The sequence below is a fragment of the Rhea pennata genome, chromosome 3 (assembly GCF_028389875.1).
Source record: "Rhea pennata isolate bPtePen1 chromosome 3, bPtePen1.pri, whole genome shotgun sequence".
NCBI lineage: Eukaryota > Metazoa > Chordata > Aves > Rheiformes > Rheidae > Rhea > Rhea pennata.
In genome coordinates, this window is record NC_084665.1 from 79,603,083 (window position 1) to 79,625,904 (window position 22,822).

A 22,822-nucleotide genomic window follows, 5' to 3' on the forward strand; every position below is an offset into this window, starting at 1 on the left:
TGGCCAGTATGCAAACAAGATCTGCTTGTGCAGACAGCACTGTATCATCATGGCCTGCTGATATCCCCTATATATTCTGTTGCATCTTCGGAAGTCCTTTCTCTGCCTAGCTGTACCTGCAGCGCAAACTCTTTGGGAAGGAGCTCTTTTTTCTGGGGTGGTTTCCTGTGACTCAGGGATGGTGCAAAGGCCACTAGCGCTGTCCTTTGTGGCGTGCACTGAGTGTCAGGGAGCTGCAGAGGATCTCGTCCGTGTGTCAGGGGACTGCAGCACTCCTCATCTGTGTGTCAGGGGGCTGCAGTGCACCTCGTCTGTGTGTCAGGGGGCTGCAGAGGGCCTCGTCCATGTGTCGGGGCTGCAGCACGCTGCGTCCGTGTGTCAGGGGGCTGCAGGACTCCTTGTCCGTGTGTCGGGGACTGCAGCACTCCTCATCTGAGTGTGAGGGTGCTGCAGTGCGCCTCGTCTGTGTGTCAGGGGGCTGCAGAGGGCCTCGTCCATGTGTCAGGGCTGCAGCATGCCGCGTCCGTGTGTCAGGGGGCTGCAGGACTCCTCGTCCGTGTGTCAGGGGACTGCAGCGTGCCTTGTCCATGTGTCAGGGGGCTGCAGCACGCCTTGTCCGTGTGTCAACAGGCTGCAGCGCGCCTTGTCCATGTGTCGGGGCTGCAGCACTCCTCATCCATGTGTCAGGGGCTGCAGCGCGCCTTGTCCGTGTGTCAGGGGGCTGCAGAGGGCATCGCCCATGTGTCGGGGGGCTGCAGAGAGGCTTGTCCATGTGTCAGGGGGCTGCAGAGGGCCTTGCGCGACCCCTCCGCGGACGACAGTCGGGGCCGCCCTGAGGGCCGGAACCGTCGGCCCAGGCCGCCCCCAGGGAGCCCCCCGCGGCCCGAGCCGCAGCTAGCGCTCCCCCTCCCCGAGGAGGCAACACTCCCAGCCCGGCGCGCTGCGCCCGCTGGGACGTGTAGTTCGGGAGGGGGGAGGGCGGCGCCGGGCAGAGCCAGCGGTGCGGCCGCTTGCGGACTACAACGCCCAGGCTGCCTTGCGCGCGGGCGGCGGGCGCATGCGCCGCTGCCGGGCCGTGGCGTGGGCCGCGCGTTGCTGGGCAGTCAGCTGGGCGCGGGGCGATAAGAGGGCGGGCGGCGGCTCGCTCGCGTCCTGCCCGCGCTCCCAGGGGAAGGGTAGCGGCGGCGGGAGGCGGGCGGGAAGAGAGGCGAGAGGCAGCGAAGGCGCCGCAGTGCCATGGCCGAGACGATCGCGGATACGCGGCGGCTCATCAGCAAGCCGCAGAACCTGAACGACGCCTACGGGCCGCCCAGCAACTTCCTGGAGATCGACGTGGGCAACCCGCAGACCGTGGGCGTGGGCCGCGGCCGCTTCACCACCTACGAGATCCGCGTCAAGGTGAGGCGGCGGCGGTGCGTGACCTTCCCCTGCATCCCGCGGGCCGCCGGTGGTGCCGCCTCCTGTGTAGCCCGGCCTGGGGGGGGGGGGGGGGGCTCGCCGCGGTGCGGGGCCCCTCCGTGGGGCTGGCTTCCACGCTGGCGCCGCGGAGGAGGCCGTGGCTGAGCGTCCGTGGGCCGCGTGCTTAGGGTGAGAAGGCCCCAGGTGCTGCAGGAGGCTGTGGGGCTGATAGCTCGGCTGCGGGTAAGTGCAAGCCTAGCTCGGCTAGGAGGCCTCAGTTGAGGCAGCCAGAGACAGGCGGGTTTTTTTTAGCGCTGCTGCATGCAGCTACCGTGAGACTGAAATCTTGTAATGTCAGCAGTTGCTCGTCCCTCCCTAAGCAGGAGGCGGCAAATGCAGGTGTTTGACATATAGTAATATGGGTGGGTCTGTCCTGAGAAAGGAGGTGATGTCTGGTATTCCAGCAGCCTCCAAAAGCTGCGGAGACCTTGTAAATAAGTCTCCTGTGTGTGAAAGCTAGGCCAAAGCTAACTGAACTGATGAGGTGAGTATATGTGGGGGGAAGTTTGTCATCTTTGTGACTACAGAAACTATAAATGAAGTACCTAATGAACAGGGTTGTTCCTAGTTGTCTGCTCTCAGGTACTTTGTCTTGGTGGTATCAGATTCCTTTCTAGTGAGGAGGGCTATATTCACTGACTTGTCTCAGAGAAAGCTGATCATCTTGAGCTGGAAAAAAGTATTTCCTAGGCTCCTCAGTCTTGATTATGGTATCAGTAGGTAGGGTCTGTAGGAGTGGACAGAAAGAACAGACTGTGTGTCGTGTGGTCCTTGCTGGTAGTGACCTGAGGTGATGCTCCCTTCTGGTCTACACAGCCAGTAACAAGCCAGGTTGAGAAAGATGAACTCTTATGATCTTATCTTCCTGTGTACCTTGTGATTCAGTTTACTGCTGGTATAGCCTTACTCTGTTGCAACTAGTTGAAACTGGTCAGTTACTACAGGCAGTAGTAGAGACCTTATTGACCCCCTTCCTCTCCTCCTTCCCTCCCACCCTGCAGTTTGAGTTGTGCTTTCACTGGACACTGCAGAGTGTGTGTCTTTGTGGCAGGAAAGTTTTCAGCTGGCAGAAAATTTTCAGGTTGGCCTTATTGGCCACTAAAATTCTTAAGATAGCACACAAAAGCCACACAGACTAGAAGCTTTTCTGGTACTAGAGGTGCAAATTTTCAGCTCAGTGTGACTTTGCTTATAAAAGCAAAATCAGCTGAGATTCAAACTGTCTAGGGAGGGATACTATAATTCTGATGTTGCTAAACTGTGGTGTTTGGGTAGCTGTTCTTGGCTTCAGCATGTGGCCTTTGGGCAGGGAGAACAGGCTAAAACAGAATTGTAGCCAGTGTTTGCCCTTTGTGTGAGGACAGATTAACAGTAGCCAACTTGTGCTTTAGCTGTCTACTTACCAGAAAGAAGTGTAACTCTTTGCCTAGATGGAGGTATTTGTGCCTTTTATGTTTGTACCTTTAATTACTGATGGCTTTTTCTCCCATGAGGCTGAGCATTTGGAATGGCTGGGTCCAAGAAAGATAAGGGACCAAGCCTAGGTATAGGCTTGGGAATGAGACTGCTTTTTCTATGTGAGAAGTCCTCAAATGGAAAGCGAAGCCAAAAAAAAAGAGAACTTGCAGACTGCAGATAAGCCAAGAGTAGCCTATATGGAGTAGAAAGTTCTAGATTCCTCTAATGAGGCTCTAGAAGTGGCCATAATGTAAATGTACACTGTACACTGACCTTTATTTTTCCTCCCTTTTCCTTCCTCTGTGTTCTTATCTAAACACTGTCCTCTGGAAGGTGCTCCCTACATGCATCCATATGTTTGTATGCAGAACAATCTCTTTTAGTAAATGATCATTCTTTCTTGTTTTGCATTATTGTACAGAAAACAATGAAGTATGTGTATATTCATATCTCTAATGAACTGTAAAAGAGGGAGTTCTGGGTCTCGTGTGTGTTGGAAGGCTGCAGAGCAGTTATGTTCTGCAGTCATACAGAATGATGTTCACTATGTAAATTTGTGTCAATTTTTTAACATAAAACAGGCTGTATTGCCAATATGCAAACTCTCTTATAGGAGAGGAGTTGAATTTGGAATATTGTAATATTATAGTTCTAAAAAGTAGGTCTTATACCAGATATTTGATTTACGCTTTTTACTGTTTATCTGGAGATGATCTCTTTAGACCATAACAGACTAGCGAGTAGCTGGTCTCTGGTTTGAAAACGGGTTGTGGTCACTGAAAGTGATGGATGATTTTGCCAGCTTCCTCCAGCATTGGAACAAACATGAGGAGATGGAATGACTTGCCTGTGTTGTACTTAAAAGGCTATGTTTTAAATTAAAACCACCATTGCAGTGTAGAACTAGATAACTTAGCTCTTATCAGAGTTTAACACTAGTTATTGGACAGACTGGTCATGTGGCTGGAGATCACTGTGTTAAACTGGGAACACTTGCACAGGAGACACTGAGATTCAGGTTTCCAAAGAAGCAGTTAGACTTGCACTGCTGTAGCAGGGTTTTTAAATTTAGTTTAAGGGTCATTATCTTTATTGCTTTGTTTAGATCTCAAAGCTAAACTTCTGTTAGAAAGACTGAGCTTGATAGTAAACTGTTGAACTGATGTCTCATAACATCTTGCTAAAACTGTTTTTGAGTATAAAATTGTAGAACTTCCCCAAGGCTTTTATTGGAAAGCTTTCTGCTTGTATTCCATTTTAACTCTACTGCTTGGAAGGTAACAAGTGGAACAATGTCATGCCTTAATTCTTGTGTTGCTGTACACTTCAGCTTCTGGTAAATGTCAGATATAAAAAGCTTTACTGGGTGCCCAGAATGTTTTGGGTAGATGGTAGCAGCGTATCACTGGGTAAGGAAATCATCATATTCTCATACTTAGGAAAGGTTTTTCCATAGTGTGTGCCTCTCTAGGCTAGTATGATAGCACGCTGTGGTAAATGTGTGGTACTTTCACAAGTGCTTAAGCTGTCAAGTATGCTTCAGGTAAAAGCTTGCATAGAAGTTTCAGCAGGGCAGCTTATTTGACAACTAGTCTTTTCCCCCTTTTTTCAGCTGAAGATAGGTTCACACTGCTGTTCATCTACCAGCTTTTGCGGCAGGTTTTGAGTTTGCTAAATCATTGACTTTGAACCTTTCTGAATGTCAAGATGCAGCTGCATAATAGTTGCAATAAAACTAATTTGTCAATGTTCAGTGATGGTAAGTAATGGGAAAACACCATTCTTTTAAACTTGCTGTTCTAGCGCTGTGCTTTTGAATGGACCATGTTCTTGCAGTTTGCTTTCTAGCAGCAGCAGTAGGCAAGTCCATTCCATTCTAAGGTGTCTTTTGTGTGGAGACTTAGGGTAAGCTAAAAAGGAGAACAATACAGTAAGAAATGAAACTTCAAATGCTTTTTGTAGCCCACTAAAGTTTGATGAAGTAGTCACCTGCTGTTATGAAAGTGTCCAGAAGCTCACAGAACAATGTGTATAAAGGTTTAAAAAAAAATAGAATGAATTTGAATACCTGCTAAAGAAATGCAACTAACTGCAGTTCAGTGCCCTTAACCCATGACGGAAGGTGTGAATTAACAGTTAAGTTCTGAGAGGAATTCTGTTTCCATGCCATGTGCATGGTCTCTTTACTAGCTAGTCACTCAGATACGCTTTCAAGGAAGAGCGGCCTCTATAGGAGAGGGTAAAAACTATTTCTAGAGGGATGATTCCCTTCTATTTGTTACCCCTTTTAACAGTGGGCTTGTACATATCAGCACTCTACAGCAAGAGCATGTGAATGTACTCAATGTAACTGTCACTACCTAGAATTCAGGAAAACAACTTACAGCCCACAAGTAATATAAATGTAGAACAATGACATTTGCCATATTACCGGCTTGCAGCATGTCTGCAGTCTTCCTCAATTTGGTTTCAGGTACTATTCCAATTTCCACTGTAGTTTAGACCAGTGGGTGTCCCTGGGAAGTGGGTCAACAAGAGTATCTTTGCTCTAGTATTCCATGTAACAGCTTCAGTCACTAAAATCCTTTGAAGAGAGAAGACCGAAGCTTTATAAGCTGCTGCTGATCTCAGAGACTTGCAACACTTAAGCAGTTCCCTGGGAAATAACCACTCAAATTAGAATACTATAAGCAAAACATACAGATGCTCTGGAACTGTTTGGAGAAATATCCTCTTATTAGCATTTTTTTTTTTTTGGTCTGTTAAGGTTTCTGTAAAATGGACTTCTGTGCTGCCCATTTCAGCCTGATTAGAATAAATCGTTAAAATTTACTCATTTAAAATCAGTGAGATCTTCCAAGAAAAGTCATTACTACTTAGACTGACAGTCACCAGAATAAAGTATCTGGTACAAGAACTACTAGTTAAAATATGTTCACATAGCCCAATTTTTTAATTAAATGGGCTCAGTGCCAATGTCAGCTGAGGACTTTTATCAGAGGATCTCTGGAATTTTGCAACTGAGTTAAACAAAAAACCTTATTTCCTTTTTCTGTTTGTTGTGCTGAATTAACTGTTGCCTCTAATCAATATGTATATGTGTATACTGAGCACAGAGATATGCGCTGCAGCTTCATTGAGTTCCACAGTTCAGTGGCTTGTACTACTTGATGTAAAAGACAACACTTGCTACTGTGCTTCCAGATGTGAGAGAATCACTTGAGTGGAACCAGTGCTCCTTAAGGCAGCAGTCACATTTGCTATACTTCTTCTGCAGAGACCTCTACAGATCTCCAGACGTACTTGACTACGTATGTTTTAATTGAGGAAGGATATGAGCAGGTAGGCTGTACGGTGCATGTAGTGTTAAGAATAGTACTGGCCTCAAAGGATTAGGGAAGTAAATCAAAGTTACTGTTAAACTTGGGTTGAATCTGAAAGCCTGTTCTCATCTAAACCTATTTTTCAGGACCTAGTTTGAATGCAATGTTTGCATTTCTGCATACTGCTAAGTAATTGGCTAATAGTTCTGTGACCTCTCAGAATGAGAGGCTAAGTGAACTGAAAGTATAATTTGCTCAGAAAACACTTGTTTTGTACCATGGTCCTGCAAAGTGGCATTCTTGATCTAGTAAATGTCTTTATGTTCTGTCCTTGAGCGGTACCAAATATACTGTCCTTGCATTCAGCGGGTGTTGAAGTTGACTCATCACATGCCAAGAGAAGAATTCAATCTGTTGGTACACACAGTCCACTTCAGCACTGCTCAATTTCATAATCTGTGAAGCTTGTGGTAGAGTAATGATTAAACACTGACTCAGTGTGGATATGTTTAGGGATGCAAAATCAGCACTAATTCAGTATTTCTCTACTACTGCAAATCTTATGTCATGCTGCAGGACTGCTCTAACTGCAGTTAACTTCTCATTAGTACACTATTTTAGACACTGCAGCCAGTTAAAGATATTTTTAAACTACTCTTCAAAGTATAGAAATGCACTGATTCTGGAAAACAGGTGATTTCTGGCTTACTGTTCCTTAAGTATTACATTAAAAAAATAGCTGAAAGGCAAAGAACTCCCCAGGATACCAGCTGGGGAAAAATAACTGAAGTGTCTTAGAAGGAAGCTTCTGAAGCAAGGAAAATGGATTCACAGGTCTGTTCCATGTATTTGCTCTAAGCAGCTGATTTCTGTAGACATTTTTTGATAATCTGAGTATGAGAACTTAAACTGAAGTACTGAGCTAGCTTGGTGTTGACATCTGTATTGTGTAAATAAGATAAGAGTCTGAGTAGCACTTCCTACTAGTATATTAGTTTAACTAATGGCTTGGCTGCCTTTTACTTCTGCTCACACAATTCAGGCCCTGATTGTGTATTAAGAGTGCACTCTAGTACAGTGCTGAACTGACCAAACTGAATGGAACAATGACTAATCTTTGTAAGACAGATGGCTGTGATCCAGGTAGGCATGTGATGCCAGAGTATTTTGATACATCTTTATTTTTAGATGGCTTGCCAAAAAATGTCAGCTTGAACTTTAGAGCAGTCAGGTCTCTCCTGCTTTTCATCTGAGGAAGTAAGTAATACAGTGTAGCTTTAAGCTTCTAACTTAAAGAAAATATTGCAGTATTGAAGATTGTTTTAACAAGTACACAGTCAGAATGCCCTGTGAAACTAGTGCTGATCAAAAGGTCTCTGAAATTGCTGTTGCAGCTATAGCTTTTTTTTCAGGGAGAGGGGGTGGAGAGGCCCTAACCTTTCTGGTTAAGGTAGGAAAGCAAATATTGCACACATTGAAGATGCATCCAAGAATGCATTCCCTTTTTGGCTATTATTTGAGAACCCAGCTCAAAGCTTTTTTTATGAAACATTTGGGACTGGCAAGCAGCACTGTTTGTGCTGGTTTTATGGCCAATCATAAAAGTATAGCTTTAAGCTAGCCTGTAGCAGCTTTGCTCTGGAATCAGCAGACTGAAGCTGCATGTGAGTTCTATTTAACCTCTCTAAATCTCAGAAAGAGCCCTAAAGCTGTATTTTATGCACCTCAGTTGTAGGATTCCTGAAGGTTAGGTCATACTAAAATTACTGAACAGGGACTATTGACTTTTCTGTAGCTGGCTGCTAGTCGGTTAAGAATAGGAATGTTACTGTGCTAATGTGGGTGTAAATATGGAGAGACTTTCTGGCAAGGGGTATGCTTATTTCCATGTTGGTTTCTTACTTCTGGTTTCTTTCATACTTAAACTAAGTGTATAAATAGTGTACTGTCTCTAGCCCACAAAACACATGGAAGTCTTGCTGGGTGCAAAAGTTATCAACTGCAGTGGTTCATAGCAATCTATCTGCTGCACTTGGCTGTAGCTGGTATTAGCATCGAAGATGTCAGTTGATAAGGCTAAAAATATTGACTTAATGGGGGTGTCCCTCTTCATTTCTCAAGAGAAATAACTGATGACTTTACAGTAGGTCAAAACAGAGCATAGGGTGGTAGCCAATACAATGTGTAAAGAAACACTGTTTTATGGGGATGTGTGTTGTATGTTTTTCTTCTAAGAAAGCTTTAGTTTCCTAACTCTGAGATAACTAGCTGGAGCTGCTGTTTCTGTCTGGGTGTTGAAGTCTTTGCCCCTTTTGTGCAGTTTAAACTATTTTTTTTGGGGGGGGGGGGCGGCCTTGGCTTCTGAGGAAATGACTTGAAGAATAAGAAATCAATTAAAAAAAATCTGTTTTTTCCTAGATCTATTATCTTAGTTTGTATCTTACTTTGAGCCTCCTGAGTGTGGCACACCATAATTCATCTGCTCATGATGTCAGTGAACTTCATCGGGTGATGACAGAACCTTCTTGGCAAAAACCCCAACACCTCTACACTGACTTTCATGTAGACCAGCTCAGGACTCTAGGCATTGGGCTCAGAAGGTTAACTGTTGTCTGAATCTTCATGGCTGCTACTAGGGTTTGAATGCTGAATACTGGTTGTAGCTTAACATTTATTTAAACTATTTAAAATTTGGGATAATAAGTATGATCAGATTTTTAATGTTCTGTCAACTCTGGGTTTTTTGAATGTAATATAGCTACAGTAGTCTTGGACCACAAGTGGAAATAAGGGGAGGTAGTTGAACAGGACTTTGATCAAAATGAGTGCGAGTATTTTGGAAAAGTAACTTGATGTCCTATAGAAGACCTCTTTGCTCATTGCAGAGTGTCTAATAAAATATGCACTAAAAATAAAAAAAATCTAGTAATTAAAATTGAGAATACAGCCATGCTTGGCTTCTTGGCTTTTGTAATTGTAGGCAGTGGAGAGCTAGCTGCTCATGCTCCTATCCAGTCTGGAAGGAAACAAACCACTAGTAAGGTGTCTGGAATAATAGTGGACTGCTGAGGCCAGTCCCTTTGGCATCCTAAAGGACAACAGGCCCTTGCAGAAAGAAAACTAATTTTTCTTTCTCTGCCCTGAATGTTACTTCCTGTAATGTCCCAGAGTTCCCATTGACTGACTGTGAATGTAGCCAAAGGGTGTAGTCTCTTGACAAAGATTACAGCTCTTATGAAGAGATAGTAAGAAACTTGAATTTGCCTTCTGAGAGTCAAGGCCACAAACTTCTGTTAGAAGTGAGCTGAGTGCTTGCTTTCACTCTATTTTAATGGAAATAGAGTTTTATCAAGGCTGCCGTAACCTACTTGAAAAGACAACATCAAAGTAGGTACTATGGCAACAGTGCAGCTTTATCAGTCTAAGAGTGGGAGACATGGGCAATGCAGCGCTGTTGATTAGCGTTATACGGCAGGGGAGGAAATGAATCTAACTCATCTCACACTATCCTGGATGATGCAGTTGCGGAGTTTCAGCAATCGTGGGGGTGGAATGGGCTGCAGTGACATCCTGAGTCAATCTCTTGCCATGTCAGCTCGCTCTCTGAAAGAACCTAAATGTTATTTAGGCACAATTGATATCTGGAAATGAACTTGTTGAGGCAAGCCTGGCTATTTGAAAGGTTTTTCTCTACTCAGTGGGTAAATTAATCTAATCTAGATAATAGAACAATTAAATTACTTAGAATTCTGAATTAGTCTATTTAAAACAAAAGCACTTTAGTTTTCTTTCTGCATTTAAGGCAGAGTTAGCTCTCTACAATGCAGTCATCATGGTGTGCAAGTTTTAAGCTGAAGGTGAATGATTTTTGAAGATGTTGATTTGTACTTGTAAGCTACTGCCACTCTGAATGTGGAAGTCTGTTCACTTGTGTGCATAAACAGTTTTCAATCAGCTTCAAACTTCTAACTGGGCATAGCTCTTGAATTAATCCTAGTAACAGCTAGAATGCTATTTAGTCATACAGCTACCTAGTCTAGAACTGTGACGTGCTTCTGAGGTGAGTTGGAGCTTCCTGAGCTTGGGGTGGGACTTCTAGTTTAGTAAACTGTAGCTAAGGAAACATGCTTTCTGGGAATACAGGTCTTTCTCTAAAAACTACTACTAGGCAATTGCTGTTTTGCCTTACCAGTTTGCTCGACATGAGCCAAATCACTTGAGAATGTGCAAACTCTCTTGCATTTGGAGTAGAGGAATGCAGGAGTGACTTAAAGGTCTAGATTTGACATCTTCCACTGTTTAACTGCATAACTTGGCAACAGTCCTGACAAACACTTACTTCAGTGTGTTGGCCTGGTCATAACTTTACAGCAGAATGAATCTGACTGTTTGGCTTTCTCTAAGGATTATCAAGTGTGTTTGTATATACACACAGAGGCTGCTACAGAAACAGTGCTAGACAGTATCTGTTTTATCTTAGCATCTTTCTAGGCCTAGGATTTTGGACTCTGGGGACCAGTTGTGCAGAACTGGTTTATCAGTCCTGGAGTATCTGTTTAGCTGCAATTCTGAACAGTGACTGCTGGTTGTGCGTTGTTGTGGTAACGCACCACAATCCTTTTAGATTAAGGACTTGTAGTCAAACTACTGGAGAAGCGTGATTTTTAGACTAAGAAGCTGCTGAAAATTGGTATTAGTGTAAGTGAGACTAATTTACACTACAGAAAAAACAATTGCTGTAGTGATTATGCTGAACTTACCAGAGGAACAAGCTGTGATCCAGGGGCTATGCCAAACTGGATCTCTGAGCTCTGTGACAAACATGGCAGATCAGTAGGCCTTTAGTGGCTGGGAAGTCAAGACTGATGCTGAATTAGCATGAGGGGAAATACTTGCAAAACAAACTAGCCCAACTTGAAGCTTTGTGTATTTGTCTTGCTTCTAGCAGGCAGAGAGCGCTCCATGTCCAGAGTAACTACTGGACTTTCAGTGACTAAGCTAGAATGCAACATGCAAGTGTGAAGCTAAGAATAATTTTGATAATGCTGTACGATCCAGAAGCTGACACCTCAATAGAAATTGAAGTTTCCTTTGACGTCTTATGGAGCAATGCTTCCTTCTGCCAAATTCTTGCTCTCTAGCAGCTCTTGTGTCAGCAACTGCCTGTCTTGCTTGCTAAAGTCTCTCTCCATGGCAATTGGAGGTAGAAGGACATGCAAAAAGCTGAAGGAAGTGTTCTACTCAAATAAGGTTATCCTTTAGTGAAAAGGCATGTACAGTAACTTCAAGTGTGAGTATATCCTAGATTAAAAATGGGTGCTTGCACTATTTAATTTGTTTGTACCTTAAAACAGGCCTTTCAAATTGCTTATTAAAATAGATTCTTTCAAACAGGTGCGTATCTGACAAATACTACTGTTATCAATGGTAGCTCCTAAAGGAGATGGAATTGCTGTGGTTTCTGAGCTTTTAAAAGGTGGGGATCTGAACAGTTAGTTGTGAATTCAGACCAGAGGAGATGTGAAAAACTTTGCTTTAGTAATTAAGCTCTGACTTGTGAACCACTTGGTTTAAGTGTACATTTCCAGCATGCATGTCAGTTTGAATGTCTCCGGGGTTTATGATCAAAACTACAGAAAGCAAGTCAACCTGAAGGGAAAACAAATATTCTAACTGTCCTTTTCTAGCTTACAACTTGGGCTAGCATGTCAAAGGTTCAAAAGGGAATGTGGAAGGTAAAATGAGCTCAACTGGCACTTCTACCCCCACATTGTATCTGTAAACCTTATGTTCTTTAGAGATTAACTTCATAGACTTTATGCCCAGAATCATAAAAAGAGTTCCTGAGGACCTGGGAACTTCTTTAGCTGCTTTTATCTGGTTCTAATCCCTCTTGTAAGTAACTTGAGAGGAGAATGGAATATTTTCTGCAGGTGAGAGCCTACATGTTAAATATTGTGAAGGACTCACTATCTGAGGTACTGATAAAGACTTGATGTTGTAATGTGGAAGGCTGACCTTGGTATAAACCAATAGCTGAAATCAGAGAAAAATAATCTGATACTTCACTTCTGTGAATCTCCTTCATGCACTCTAGAGGACATAGTTTTTCTCTCTTGAGTAGAGTGTTCTTATCTTCAAGACCAGAGTGTTTGTTTATAAAGCTTGACTTCTGACATAGTAGTCTTAAGTGCAATTTTGTTAGTCACTAGCACAATGAATGATACCTTATCCAGGAAGGGGAACTTGAGTCCTCTAAACATTTAGTGATACCAGGTTTCGTAACAGAATACTGTTTTGTACTTTATCATCTGTCGAATATGGACTAAATAGCATAATGTGAAAGTATAGGCCTAACTTTTGAAGTATTTTAAGCTGCAAGATGGTCAAAAGCTCCTGATTGGCTGACAATAATATAATGTCCCATAGTCATAGGCCTGCCTAGTGCAGGAATGCATCTTAGCAATTAAACCTGCCTAAGCAGCCAAAACTATCAGTCAAATAATAGATTGAGCATTGCAACCTATAAGTGATATCTTAGAGTTGTCCAGCTGCTCTAGGACAAAAATCTGAGTGGAATGACTCATTATTTTAAAAAATGAGCATGCTTAGCCTAGTTTTCTGTTGGGAGAAGCAGGAATAACTGTAGTCCTGGATGAACATCAGCTTCCTACAATGTACCTCAGAAGAGCCTTCTTACAAGGCATATAAGGCAAAGTTAGCGAATATGCAGTCTGACAACAGTGAGCTCTACTGTGTTGCTGCCTCTTATATGTGGCAATTACAGACTTGCTTTCAGTAGTAGACTGTAAATTTTACAGCAACTTTCTTGTGATAGTCTAGCCAGTTGACCATTTAGCCATTACAGTAATCTGAAACTTAAATATTGCTGAGGTATTGGAGTGTTTTATTCTGGGAAGGCAAAGAGAGTGCTCTCTATGTATGCTTTTATGGTAGTGTTAGAAAACAGTGGAATCTTCTACTCCAATGTAGAGGTAATACAGGCTACAGTAAAAGTTAGTTTGAGCACACTTGTTAGAGTGCTCACGTATTATGATCCTGTGCTGTATTTTAGCTTCTTTGCTGTGTGTTTAACGGTATTAGTTGGGTACTGACACTGACTCTTAGGGTTTCTAGGCAACTTCTTTCAAGCCTTGTTTAGGAAGGTTCTGCCTCAAATTCTGCTTGGTTTAACTTTGTATTAAAGCAGTCAGATTTCATCTGTACTGACTGTATTTAATCTCAGCCTTAGTTTTTTCTGGAGTTATCTAAACCTTGCAACTGGCATTAGTGGATCTTCAGCTTCATCTGTATTGAATGTGCCCTGTATGAATTCTGTGGAGGCTAAAGGACTTAACTGTTGTTGCTTTTAAGAGATATTGAAGGCTTGGTTGTATCAGCTAGCAGAGGAGCATAAAATGTCCTAGGCTGCCACCTGAAACTAGCAAGTATCCTAAGTGGATAAGGAAGGCTTCTTTTCTTCCTGCTACTGCTGTATGCATATCAACATGGGGAATCTATCTCCTGAGAGTAAGAATAAGATACTTGTGCAACCTTAACATCTTGAGTGGCTGACAAATTTTGCTCTTCTACTTGGTGATATGGTGGGCCAAATACTAGTGATTAGAACTTGTGATGCAGATAAGGGGTCTACAGACAGTTTAAGGCATGACTGACATAGCTTAAGCAGAGCTTTATCTGCTTTTTATCTTGAACGCTACTCATTGTTGTATTGTTGCTCAAGTGGAGCTAACTTTGACTTAATAGCTTGCTTCTTGCTTCTACTTAGCAAAACTTACCTAATGAATAACTCATGTTTGTTTTCAGACAAATCTTCCTATCTTCAAGCTGAAAGAATCTACAGTCAGAAGAAGATATAGTGACTTTGAATGGCTGAGGAATGAACTAGAAAGAGAAAGCAAGGTAACAAAAGTAAATACAAGTGTGCATAGACATGAGAAGAGTATTCAAGTGTTACCTGTATGTTATAAAGCGTATCTGTTAATCTCAAGCAGAGTTGGGGTTGTGATTGAAATCCTGCAGAACTAAAACCTTGTATGTGTGCCAGTATTTCAGCAAGCCTTGGTTTACAGTCCTGGAGACTGTTGTTCAATGGTTTTTAGTTAATTCTGAGTTTAACTGCCTGAATTCAACTTACTTTTAAGGACAGATTGATTTTTATGGTATTTTTTGTTTGATTAGAGGCATTAGCAATAAGTTTGGACTGTAGAAGGGACAAGTGGCACAGCAGGTATATAAACTTGCTTGCAGGTTGTACTTAAGGCCATATTTCTAAATCTTTCAGGTTGTGGTACCACCCCTACCGGGAAAAGCTCTTCTCCGTCAGCTCCCCTTTCGAGGAGATGATGGTATATTTGATGATTCTTTTATAGAGGAGAGGAAGCAGGCTCTTGAGCAGTTCATAAACAAGTAAGTGTTGGGTCTATCTGGAGATGAATGGATCAACTCTGAAAAATGGACTTGGAGCTGCTAGTCCTCTAACTATGGCTGCACTAGTTTCAGAATGAGATGCTTTCAATCTTGCAACAGAACATAATGTTGCTCATCCAGTGTTTGACTTGGATATCTTAATGCCTACCTGAACAGCTGAAATGAGTGATGTGGTGTTAATTTATGCAAATTACCACTAAAATTATAGCATTCAAAATACCTTTTCAGAAAGGAAAAAACTATCCTCCACTGGATGAACAATAAAGCTTACAATGGGCTTACAGCAGTCTACTTTTAATGCAGATGTGAGGTATTATCAGCTTGTGTAATGATACACATTTTCTCTAATCATCATGAGAATCTGTCTGAAGATGTAGGAACTCTACTTGATATACATGTATATAGTTTGAAATAGACGCTTTGAGCTGTCACACTGCCCTCCAAAGGATGAATGAAAAATTATAGTTACAGATGTTTGTACAGGTGAGAAGAAACTGTCAGTTCAACAGCTCTTTTGGTCTCTGGAGCCAGTGCACTGTTCAAACCAACTTGATTCTGGACTCCTCCCATCTTTGAAAGGTGGAACTGATAAAGCTTGATTTGGTGTTTTAGTCTTGCTCATTGGTACTGGTCTTTAGCAGAATCAGAGAATGGCCTTAGTTAAGCCAGAACTTCATCTGATAACATATGATGTTGGTTACTTGTTGAAAGATGCAGTTCGGGGATGCAAAAGTGACCATTTCAGTAGGAACTAAAAATGATGTCCTGCTTTTTGCAAGTGAAAATAAGTTTAGGTGTGACTATATTATCTTCTCATTTACTCTTCATGTAGTGACTTGTTACCTCAATTCAGAGGTATTTTTAATTGTTCTGAGCAGATAAAATACTTTATTCTTACTTTTGAGTGAAACTTCTGCGGCTTCTGCTCGAAGACAAATAGAATGAATGTTCAAGGATTCAAAGGGTTTTAGCTTTTCTTTTGGACCACATGAAGGCAGACATGCTTATAGTAAAACAATGTGTTCTCTTAAGGATGTACAGTCAAGATCCTTTAGCATGATTTTAAAGTGAAACTCAAGTTCTCTTATCCATGCAGACTTGGAACTCTACTAAATTTGGAAGAAATGCACTTACTGAAAGCTTTGTACGCTGAGCACAGCAATATGAGGACAGTGTAAGTTCAGGAACAGCCAATAGTGAAACAGTTTAACTGGAATAGTTTAGAAAAATGTTTTTATAGCTAACAAATGTAGTGACCGGTTGACTGGTATCACTTGCTCAGTCTTGTAATTAGCAATATATTGATCTTCTGAAAGTGTAAAACTTCTCAGTCAACTTTCCCTACTTTGAAAGATAAAGGGAGACTTAATATAGATGTGGATGTAGTGACAAATTTGAGTACAGCTGAAACAAAACTCTTTAGGCAAAACTTCTAGCTATTCAGCCTCATGAACTTATTCTGATGGCATGAGCCAACTCAGTCAAGCAAACATTACCAATTAAAGCTTTGAATTATGTGGAAGGTTTAGAGTTTCTACAAAATACTAATAGTGAACTTAGTCCTGAAGGGGATTTGCATAACATGAGATTCATATCTCAAAGGTCATCTTCAGTCTTAGAACCAGAGAAGAAGCCTTCAAATAACTGACATACCAGTGTAGCCAAGGAAGAGCTTGATGCACTGATACTAGTCCTTGATGTCCGGGAGCTCAAAAGTGGATGTTTAACTCTGTCTCCAGGTGTAGAATCTAGAGGGATTAAATCCTAGCAGTGAGTTTACTTGAGTCAGCTCTCCTAGGCCAGCTTGCTGGTGACCTCAACACCACTGTTTACAATCCTGTTTTCAAGGATAGCTATGTTGTGAAAGTGTTGTGAAAGTCTTGTCTACTTGAATCTGATTTCTGGAGACATGGAAATGTTGGAAATAGCAGCTGCTATTTATAGACATCATCATAGCTCAATAGTTTTCTGATACAGATTAAGATACTCGAATGAAGCCATGAGGTAGGTCAGACAGTCTAGTAAATCAGCCACCAATTTTCAAGCCCTTCTAAAAGGGGAAGGGAATTTGCTGTGCCTCCTCATGTTGTCATTTATATCTTTCTAATCAAGTTAAAGGCCAAAAAGTTTAGCCTAATGAAGGTAGGAAAAACTACTCTTTGAACTAGTGTTTGAGACTCCTGTCCATTTACTAGAACTTGATAAGGTTGCCAGGCTTTATGGCCACACTTAAAATATTTTGTCAATGCTGAGTAGCAGAAGGACGTTTCTCATTAAAGGACATCTGCAATGAGAAGCAAGTGGTGACAAATAAATCAGTTATTTCCTCCCAAGGTAGGCACGTGTGGAAAAGATGCACACAAGTGCTTGAAAGTTTGATTATGTATTATATGTACTTAACTGGATGAGTTTCCACTTCATGTTCTAGTAGATACAGGAACCACAGGGTTGATACAAGCTGCCCTGGGTAAAACTGGAGTTAAGGGGGAGGGGAAAAGGAGGAGGGAGGGTTAACTGAACTCCTTTACCTTTCTTCAGCCATAAATGACCAGCTTCCAGGGATTGAGTATCTTGGGATTTAACTTCCACCTTCACATCTTGGGAGTCTCAGTAAACTACTACGTGTCTTAAGGGATTAAATGTAACACCTTATGTCTCAAGTTTGGGAGCAGGAGCATCTTTTAATTTCAGCTCACTGGAGAAAAGACAGTGACTCTGTAGTCTATATACAGAACAAAAATAAATCCCAATTAGAAGTGTTATTACCTTCTACCTTAAAAGCTCTGTCTCTCCGGTGTTTTCTATCTAAGGCTATTTCCCATTATCAGAGCAGAATGACCATATCTAGTACTTCTGGACTGGGCGTCAGTGTTGCTTGTGCAGGCTGGGAGTGACCATGGTAAGTCACACTTCTGTAAATCATGTTGAGGCCTGCAGAAGACCTTCACACCCCCCGGTGGAGTAAGTCTTTACCTCTATCTGGACTGATTTGCTGTTGAATGAGACTGAGAATTGTTGGGTTAAGCTGCCTTTAGGGAGGTGTCCTGTGTCAAAAGGCATCAAGAACTATAAATCTGAATTTGTCTCCACTTAACTGTGGGTGTTCTAATGCTAGGATGGGCACTTTGATAGTCTACTCAGTTGCAAGTGGCAGATGTTGACATAACATGCCTTCTAATGATCAGAATTCCTGTAGACTGTCATCCTGGGGAGGATGGCAGTAAGTCTTGCTGCCAGACATCATGCTAGTGGCCAACTGTAGACAAAGTGGGATATGTACCAAATGGTAGATCCATAGGTTGTTGGTGTAAAGTCTCACTGTTTTAAGTAGCTGCAAGTGGACTCAATGTGTTAACACTATTTTTTGTCTTCATCTCCAGAGTTGCTGGCCACCCACTGGCACAGAATGAGCGCTGTCTTCACATGTTCTTACAAGATGAAGTAATAGACAAAAACTACACACCATCGAAAATAAGACATACTTGAGTTCTGAAAATCTTCTCAAATGTTAGTGGTTCTTATGCTTGGTTTTAAGAGGTGATAGTTTGTCTTAGCGTGCTGAGGATAAACAGGCACAAAGCCTCCACTAACATCAGTACACTGCTTGGTCTTTGCATATGCTTTATAGCATTAAAGAACTCACTTGTCTTTTAGCTGAATCCTTCTGAGTCTTTGATTTAAGAGTATTAAACTGAAACCATCCACCACTTACAATGTCTCACAAACCTTTCCACTCTTATTTGCAATGACTTAACAATGTTTACTGACTCGGCCTTACTTGAACTTGCACAGTTGTAGTGTCATGTGTTCACCTGTATATGACTAAACTGCTATGCTGTTTGAGGTAGTCATCTGTCTAAACTTCTGTAGAAAGACTGCTTTATTTCAGATACTCTGTATGAGAAACACTTACGCAATTGTCTTCATGCTTGTAAAACACTTTATACTGAAGTAATGAGGGAATTATCTTTATATTCTGTAAGAATAAAAAAATCAGATTTATATACTAAAATAACTTGTCTAAAGTTTTGAAATAAAAGTGAAAATGCACTTCAAATGTTTGTTACTCTTGACCTTCAGTATGACGTATCTCCTGCTTGCTGAGATACAGGGACGTGGCTATGCTGAGTGAGATGCTATTTCAACCTTGCTGTGATGCCCTTCTGCAATGTAGTCTTGTGCTACTACCAGCCAGCACTAAATACCCTAAGATGCTGATACTCACTGCTCAGATCTTACTGAACATACAAAGGATTTGTGATCATTCCTGTGTTGCAGAGCTAAAGCTGGAGCCCCAGTTATTTTAGGCAATTAACAGATATATGGCTTCAATAAGAGCTTTAAAAAAATACCTTCCTAGTTAGCAGGAGAGGCATCAATCTAGATTCAACCGTGCTATAGAGAAAGGAATGTTAACATAGTAGATGATAACATTACTCTTAAGTCCTGCAGCTGAAGATCAAGGTAGCTCTGCTCTAGAAATGGGAGGTTGGGGACATGGAGTTGCACAAACCAAGTAGAAGATACTGTCATGTGGGTTCTGGACTCTTAAAGCTCCAGTGCACAAGCAAGCATTGCTGAGATGGTCTTTCTCCCTGGATGCTCCTTGGGCTGGAGAAGCTTCCTCAGTGCTCTCAGATGTTACCTGGGTATTACCTGTCTAGATTCTCTTGAAAACCAATTCAAGAACACTAGTGGCTGTTTGATCCAGGCATTGTCTGCCCTTCATAACAGTGCATGTTCTAAACCTTTTTTAGTGCATGTTGGCTTAGATTTGTTCCTGCTGCTTTTTTCTTAGAATACTCCCTGTTGCTTTATAGCAGAAGCCTTACTAGCAAAATTATGTCCTTTACGTGGTATCATTAATCTCATGTTAAACTTCCCCATGCAGTTTGTATGAAAATCTGGATGTAAAAGGCTAAACTGCCGAAACACTGGTGATTGACTGGATTGTACGTGGTATTAGCGAATGGTGGTCTTCAAGCATACTAGCCTGTGGCTAAAATAAAACAAGAATTTTGTGAGCTCTGCGTGCTCACGACCAAAGAGTATTCTTATTCTTGAATTTTGGAGTACAAAATGGATATGCTGGGCTGGTGATGCAGTGGTGGGTTGCAAATATGCTGTGTCAATTTTGGTCCCTGGTTTTATGAATAAGACTGAGATTCAACAGAGTTTTTGCTCTGCTAAGTATTTTTGGTACTGTAAAATAATTCTAAAATCCCATGTGTTTGAATTGCATTTAGAAATTGAGTTATTCATGGAGATGGAGGAAGAAGCTATAAATATATCTGATACTTCTTTGCTTAGGTTTAGATACATAGCAAGGGCTTCTATTTTCTTTTTCCTCAAATATTTCCTCAAATATTCATTTCTGTGAGAATCTACTTTCTGAAAGCAAAGTAAACGTTACATGTTATGCTTAAAGGAGGACCTACTATGGTCATTCATATCCATGTGACTCTCCTATGGAGAAAGGAATTATACTGAAGGGAGAAAGCTGCTTATTTGATGTCAAAGCAGAATATTCTTTTCCCATTTCCAAATTGTAGTGAGGACTCTGGAGTGTTAACCATTGGAGCTGATGGGATCAGGCTGTTCAGAACACATCTGAGCTGGACTCTGGGATTTCACCTGAGTGTCAGTCCTTTAAAGCTAACTAGAGAGCCTAATTCTGGTGTGCCCCAGCTGTGCAGTCTGCAGTTCTGGGGCGAAAACATGGTCTGAGATTCTCTGTGCCTAAACTACGGGGAATTGTGTGCCCTTGCAACTCCTGGGTCTGCTGTGCAGATGGGCTAGATCCTGCACATAGCAGGACAAGAGGTGGGTGTGCACTCGTTGCCCTGTCTGCTTTGCAGCTGAGAGAAAGCTGGCATGCTCTGTTGCATCCTCTAGTCTCACTGATCTAGAGAGCAGAGTGGAGTTGCCCTGCAGTTTAGATGCAGTTCATGTTTGTTGCTGCTCCAAGAGAGCAGCACGAATCTTGTCGAAACCAGTGTTTTGTCATGGGTTCTGCAGGGCAGTGGGCTTAACCTTTTTAGCTCATACGCTGAATTGTCAAAAGGCTAGGGAGCCACAATTGATTTTTCTGTCCTGTCCATTTTTCTTCAATACCGAGAACAAAAAAGAGTCAAAAATTCACCATGCCCTATGGCAAGCATATTCTTAAGCACTCTATGCCGGTTTGTTTAGAGGGTGTTTCAAAGTCTTCTAGTCCACACTTTGTCTCACCTTGCTCATCAGAAGACTGGTCTTGTATACTTCATGGTCTGGCTGCCTTGGAAAGCCTGTAACCTGAGACAGCAGCCTGGAGGATTGGAGGAGAGATGAGGTGAAAATTTAGACCCCTGAAACCTCTGCGAGTTTTGTGCTTGGAGTCAATGGAGCTAGGATTTCACTCAAGTTCAGTATTCCTTGACGCTGACAACGAGCCATTGTTATACACGGTACGTGTCCGCTTGTCATTTTAATGTGCGTACTATGGTCACATATATAATGTTTTCCTTCTCCTATTGTCAGCTTCTTTCTATGCCTTGAGAGCTGCTTACTCCTTTCTTTGGTTTGATTATGTGATTGGACAACTTAATAAAACCTCAATATCTTTTTGACTGAAAACTGTTTTTGCATTCATCACGCTTTGTTAGCTGTACAACTCATGGATATTAACAACTCTCATAACATGAAACAGAAGACTTGTACTAGGTTAGGTCTCTGATCCATTTAGTGCTGTGTCCTAGGAAAAGCTCTGTGTGTGTTCCTTCAGAAGAAAACGTTAGGAACCTTGCAATAGATGCATATTTGAACTACAGAAAACAGCTCTGGGACCATTTGCTCCAAGGCAGGATCACCTGTATATAAACTATTCCACTAATGTTTGTCTAACTTGTTCTTTGAAACCTCTGATGATGCCAACTCTACAGCATTTGAGACAATCCATTTTTATAGAGACTTTCTATTCTCTGATAAGCAGAGAACAGTAGAAAAAACTAATCTAGAAACAGAAGAACAAGAATTAAAAGAACAGTGGAAAGTAATTTAAATTCAATATATTTTTATTCTTTGTAAATACAATGAGTACAACTTTTTAACTTCACAAATCAGTTAATTCACTTTGTACAGGAAAAGTTTTACTCATTCTATGATAGTCCAAGTGCTGATTTTTCTCAGTGCTAGTTCCTAATAACAAATCAAAATTTGAAAAGTACAGCAGCTATCTTTAAATGTTTTTTTCTACATTTTTCATACATCAAATAAGCAGCTTATAACGTTTTTGTGTGTGAGAGGGTGTAGGTGAACAAGGCTTCAAAATTAGAACCTGGAGTTTGCTAAAAAGGCATTGGAAACTTTTGGAAATTGTTAGCGTTGTATCAGTCAGCCACCTTTGTTTCTTTGAAATAAAAATCCTTCCTTTTTTATAGTCATTTCACTTTTTTGCACATCTCATTGACAGAGTTTGGCCACCATTGCCTTTGGTTTCAGCACTATGTCAACAGGACAGCAAGCAGGTCACTGAAGCGGTCATTTCCATTTTATTTGGTTTTGCTGTTTTAGTCTTCCTTTCTTGGCTTGTACTCTTTTCAGGGGAGTGTGTGTGTGTGTGTGTGTGTGTGTGTGTGTGTGTGTGTGTGTGTGTGTGTGTGAGTGAGTGAGTGAGTGAGTGAGTGAAATGTGTATGTGTGCAGAAGAAGATGGAGGGAAGATCGGGAGAGGAGATGTATAAAGCTCTTCTGTCTCTGAGATGTTAACCAAATTCTGGTGATATCTGCATCAAAGATCACCAATTCATTTTACAGGAAGAAGGGAACTGGCGTCATAAGCTACTTTTTAATCAGTTCTGAAGGCCACTTCATGATGTATTATAGCAGAAACAATGTTTTGGTAACCTGGTCTTAAATGTTGCCTATCATACTGAAAACACTTTACCAATATAGGCTACTTTTAAAACAGTTCTGGAGGCCACCACCTCTCGTGTTACAACTGAATCCCAGTCTGGTTACGCAGTTCCAAATATTGAACAAACTAGAACACATTCCTTCACTTTTTGTCTCAGATCTGCCAGTTAAATGAGAGAATAGCAGAGTCTTTGTTAACTATGACTGGCATCTGAATTGCCTCCATCCTGTAGTAACAGG

At 41.7% G+C, this 22,822-nt stretch overlaps 1 protein-coding gene across 2 annotated transcripts; it reads left to right on the top strand.

Moving 5' to 3' along the window:
- The first annotated feature begins 1,055 nt into the window (after positions 1-1,055).
- On the top strand, positions 1,056-22,116 carry SNX3 (sorting nexin 3). Of its 2 annotated transcripts, XM_062572671.1 has the most exons (4): positions 1,056-1,398; positions 14,067-14,162; positions 14,545-14,669; positions 18,071-22,116. In XM_062572671.1, exons 1-4 carry the CDS (start codon positions 1,237-1,239, stop codon positions 18,174-18,176), a joined length of 489 nt encoding a protein of 162 aa, XP_062428655.1. In that variant the 5' UTR covers positions 1,056-1,236; the 3' UTR covers positions 18,177-22,116. The 2 variants fall into 2 exon arrangements, with proteins under 2 accessions (XP_062428655.1, XP_062428656.1); XM_062572672.1 differs by lacking the exon at positions 14,545-14,669.
- Positions 22,117-22,822: the final 706 nt, after the last annotated feature.

Coding starts and splice junctions, on each gene's coding strand:
- SNX3 (XM_062572671.1), top strand. CDS start 1,237: ATGGCCGAGACGATCGCGGATACGCGGCGGCTCATCAGCAAGCCGCAG. Junction 14,163..14,544: donor AACTAGAAAGAGAAAGCAAG/GTAACAAAAGTA, acceptor TAAATCTTTCAG/GTTGTGGTACCACCCCTACC. Junction 14,670..18,070: donor CTTGAGCAGTTCATAAACAA/GTAAGTGTTGGG, acceptor CTTCATCTCCAG/AGTTGCTGGCCACCCACTGG.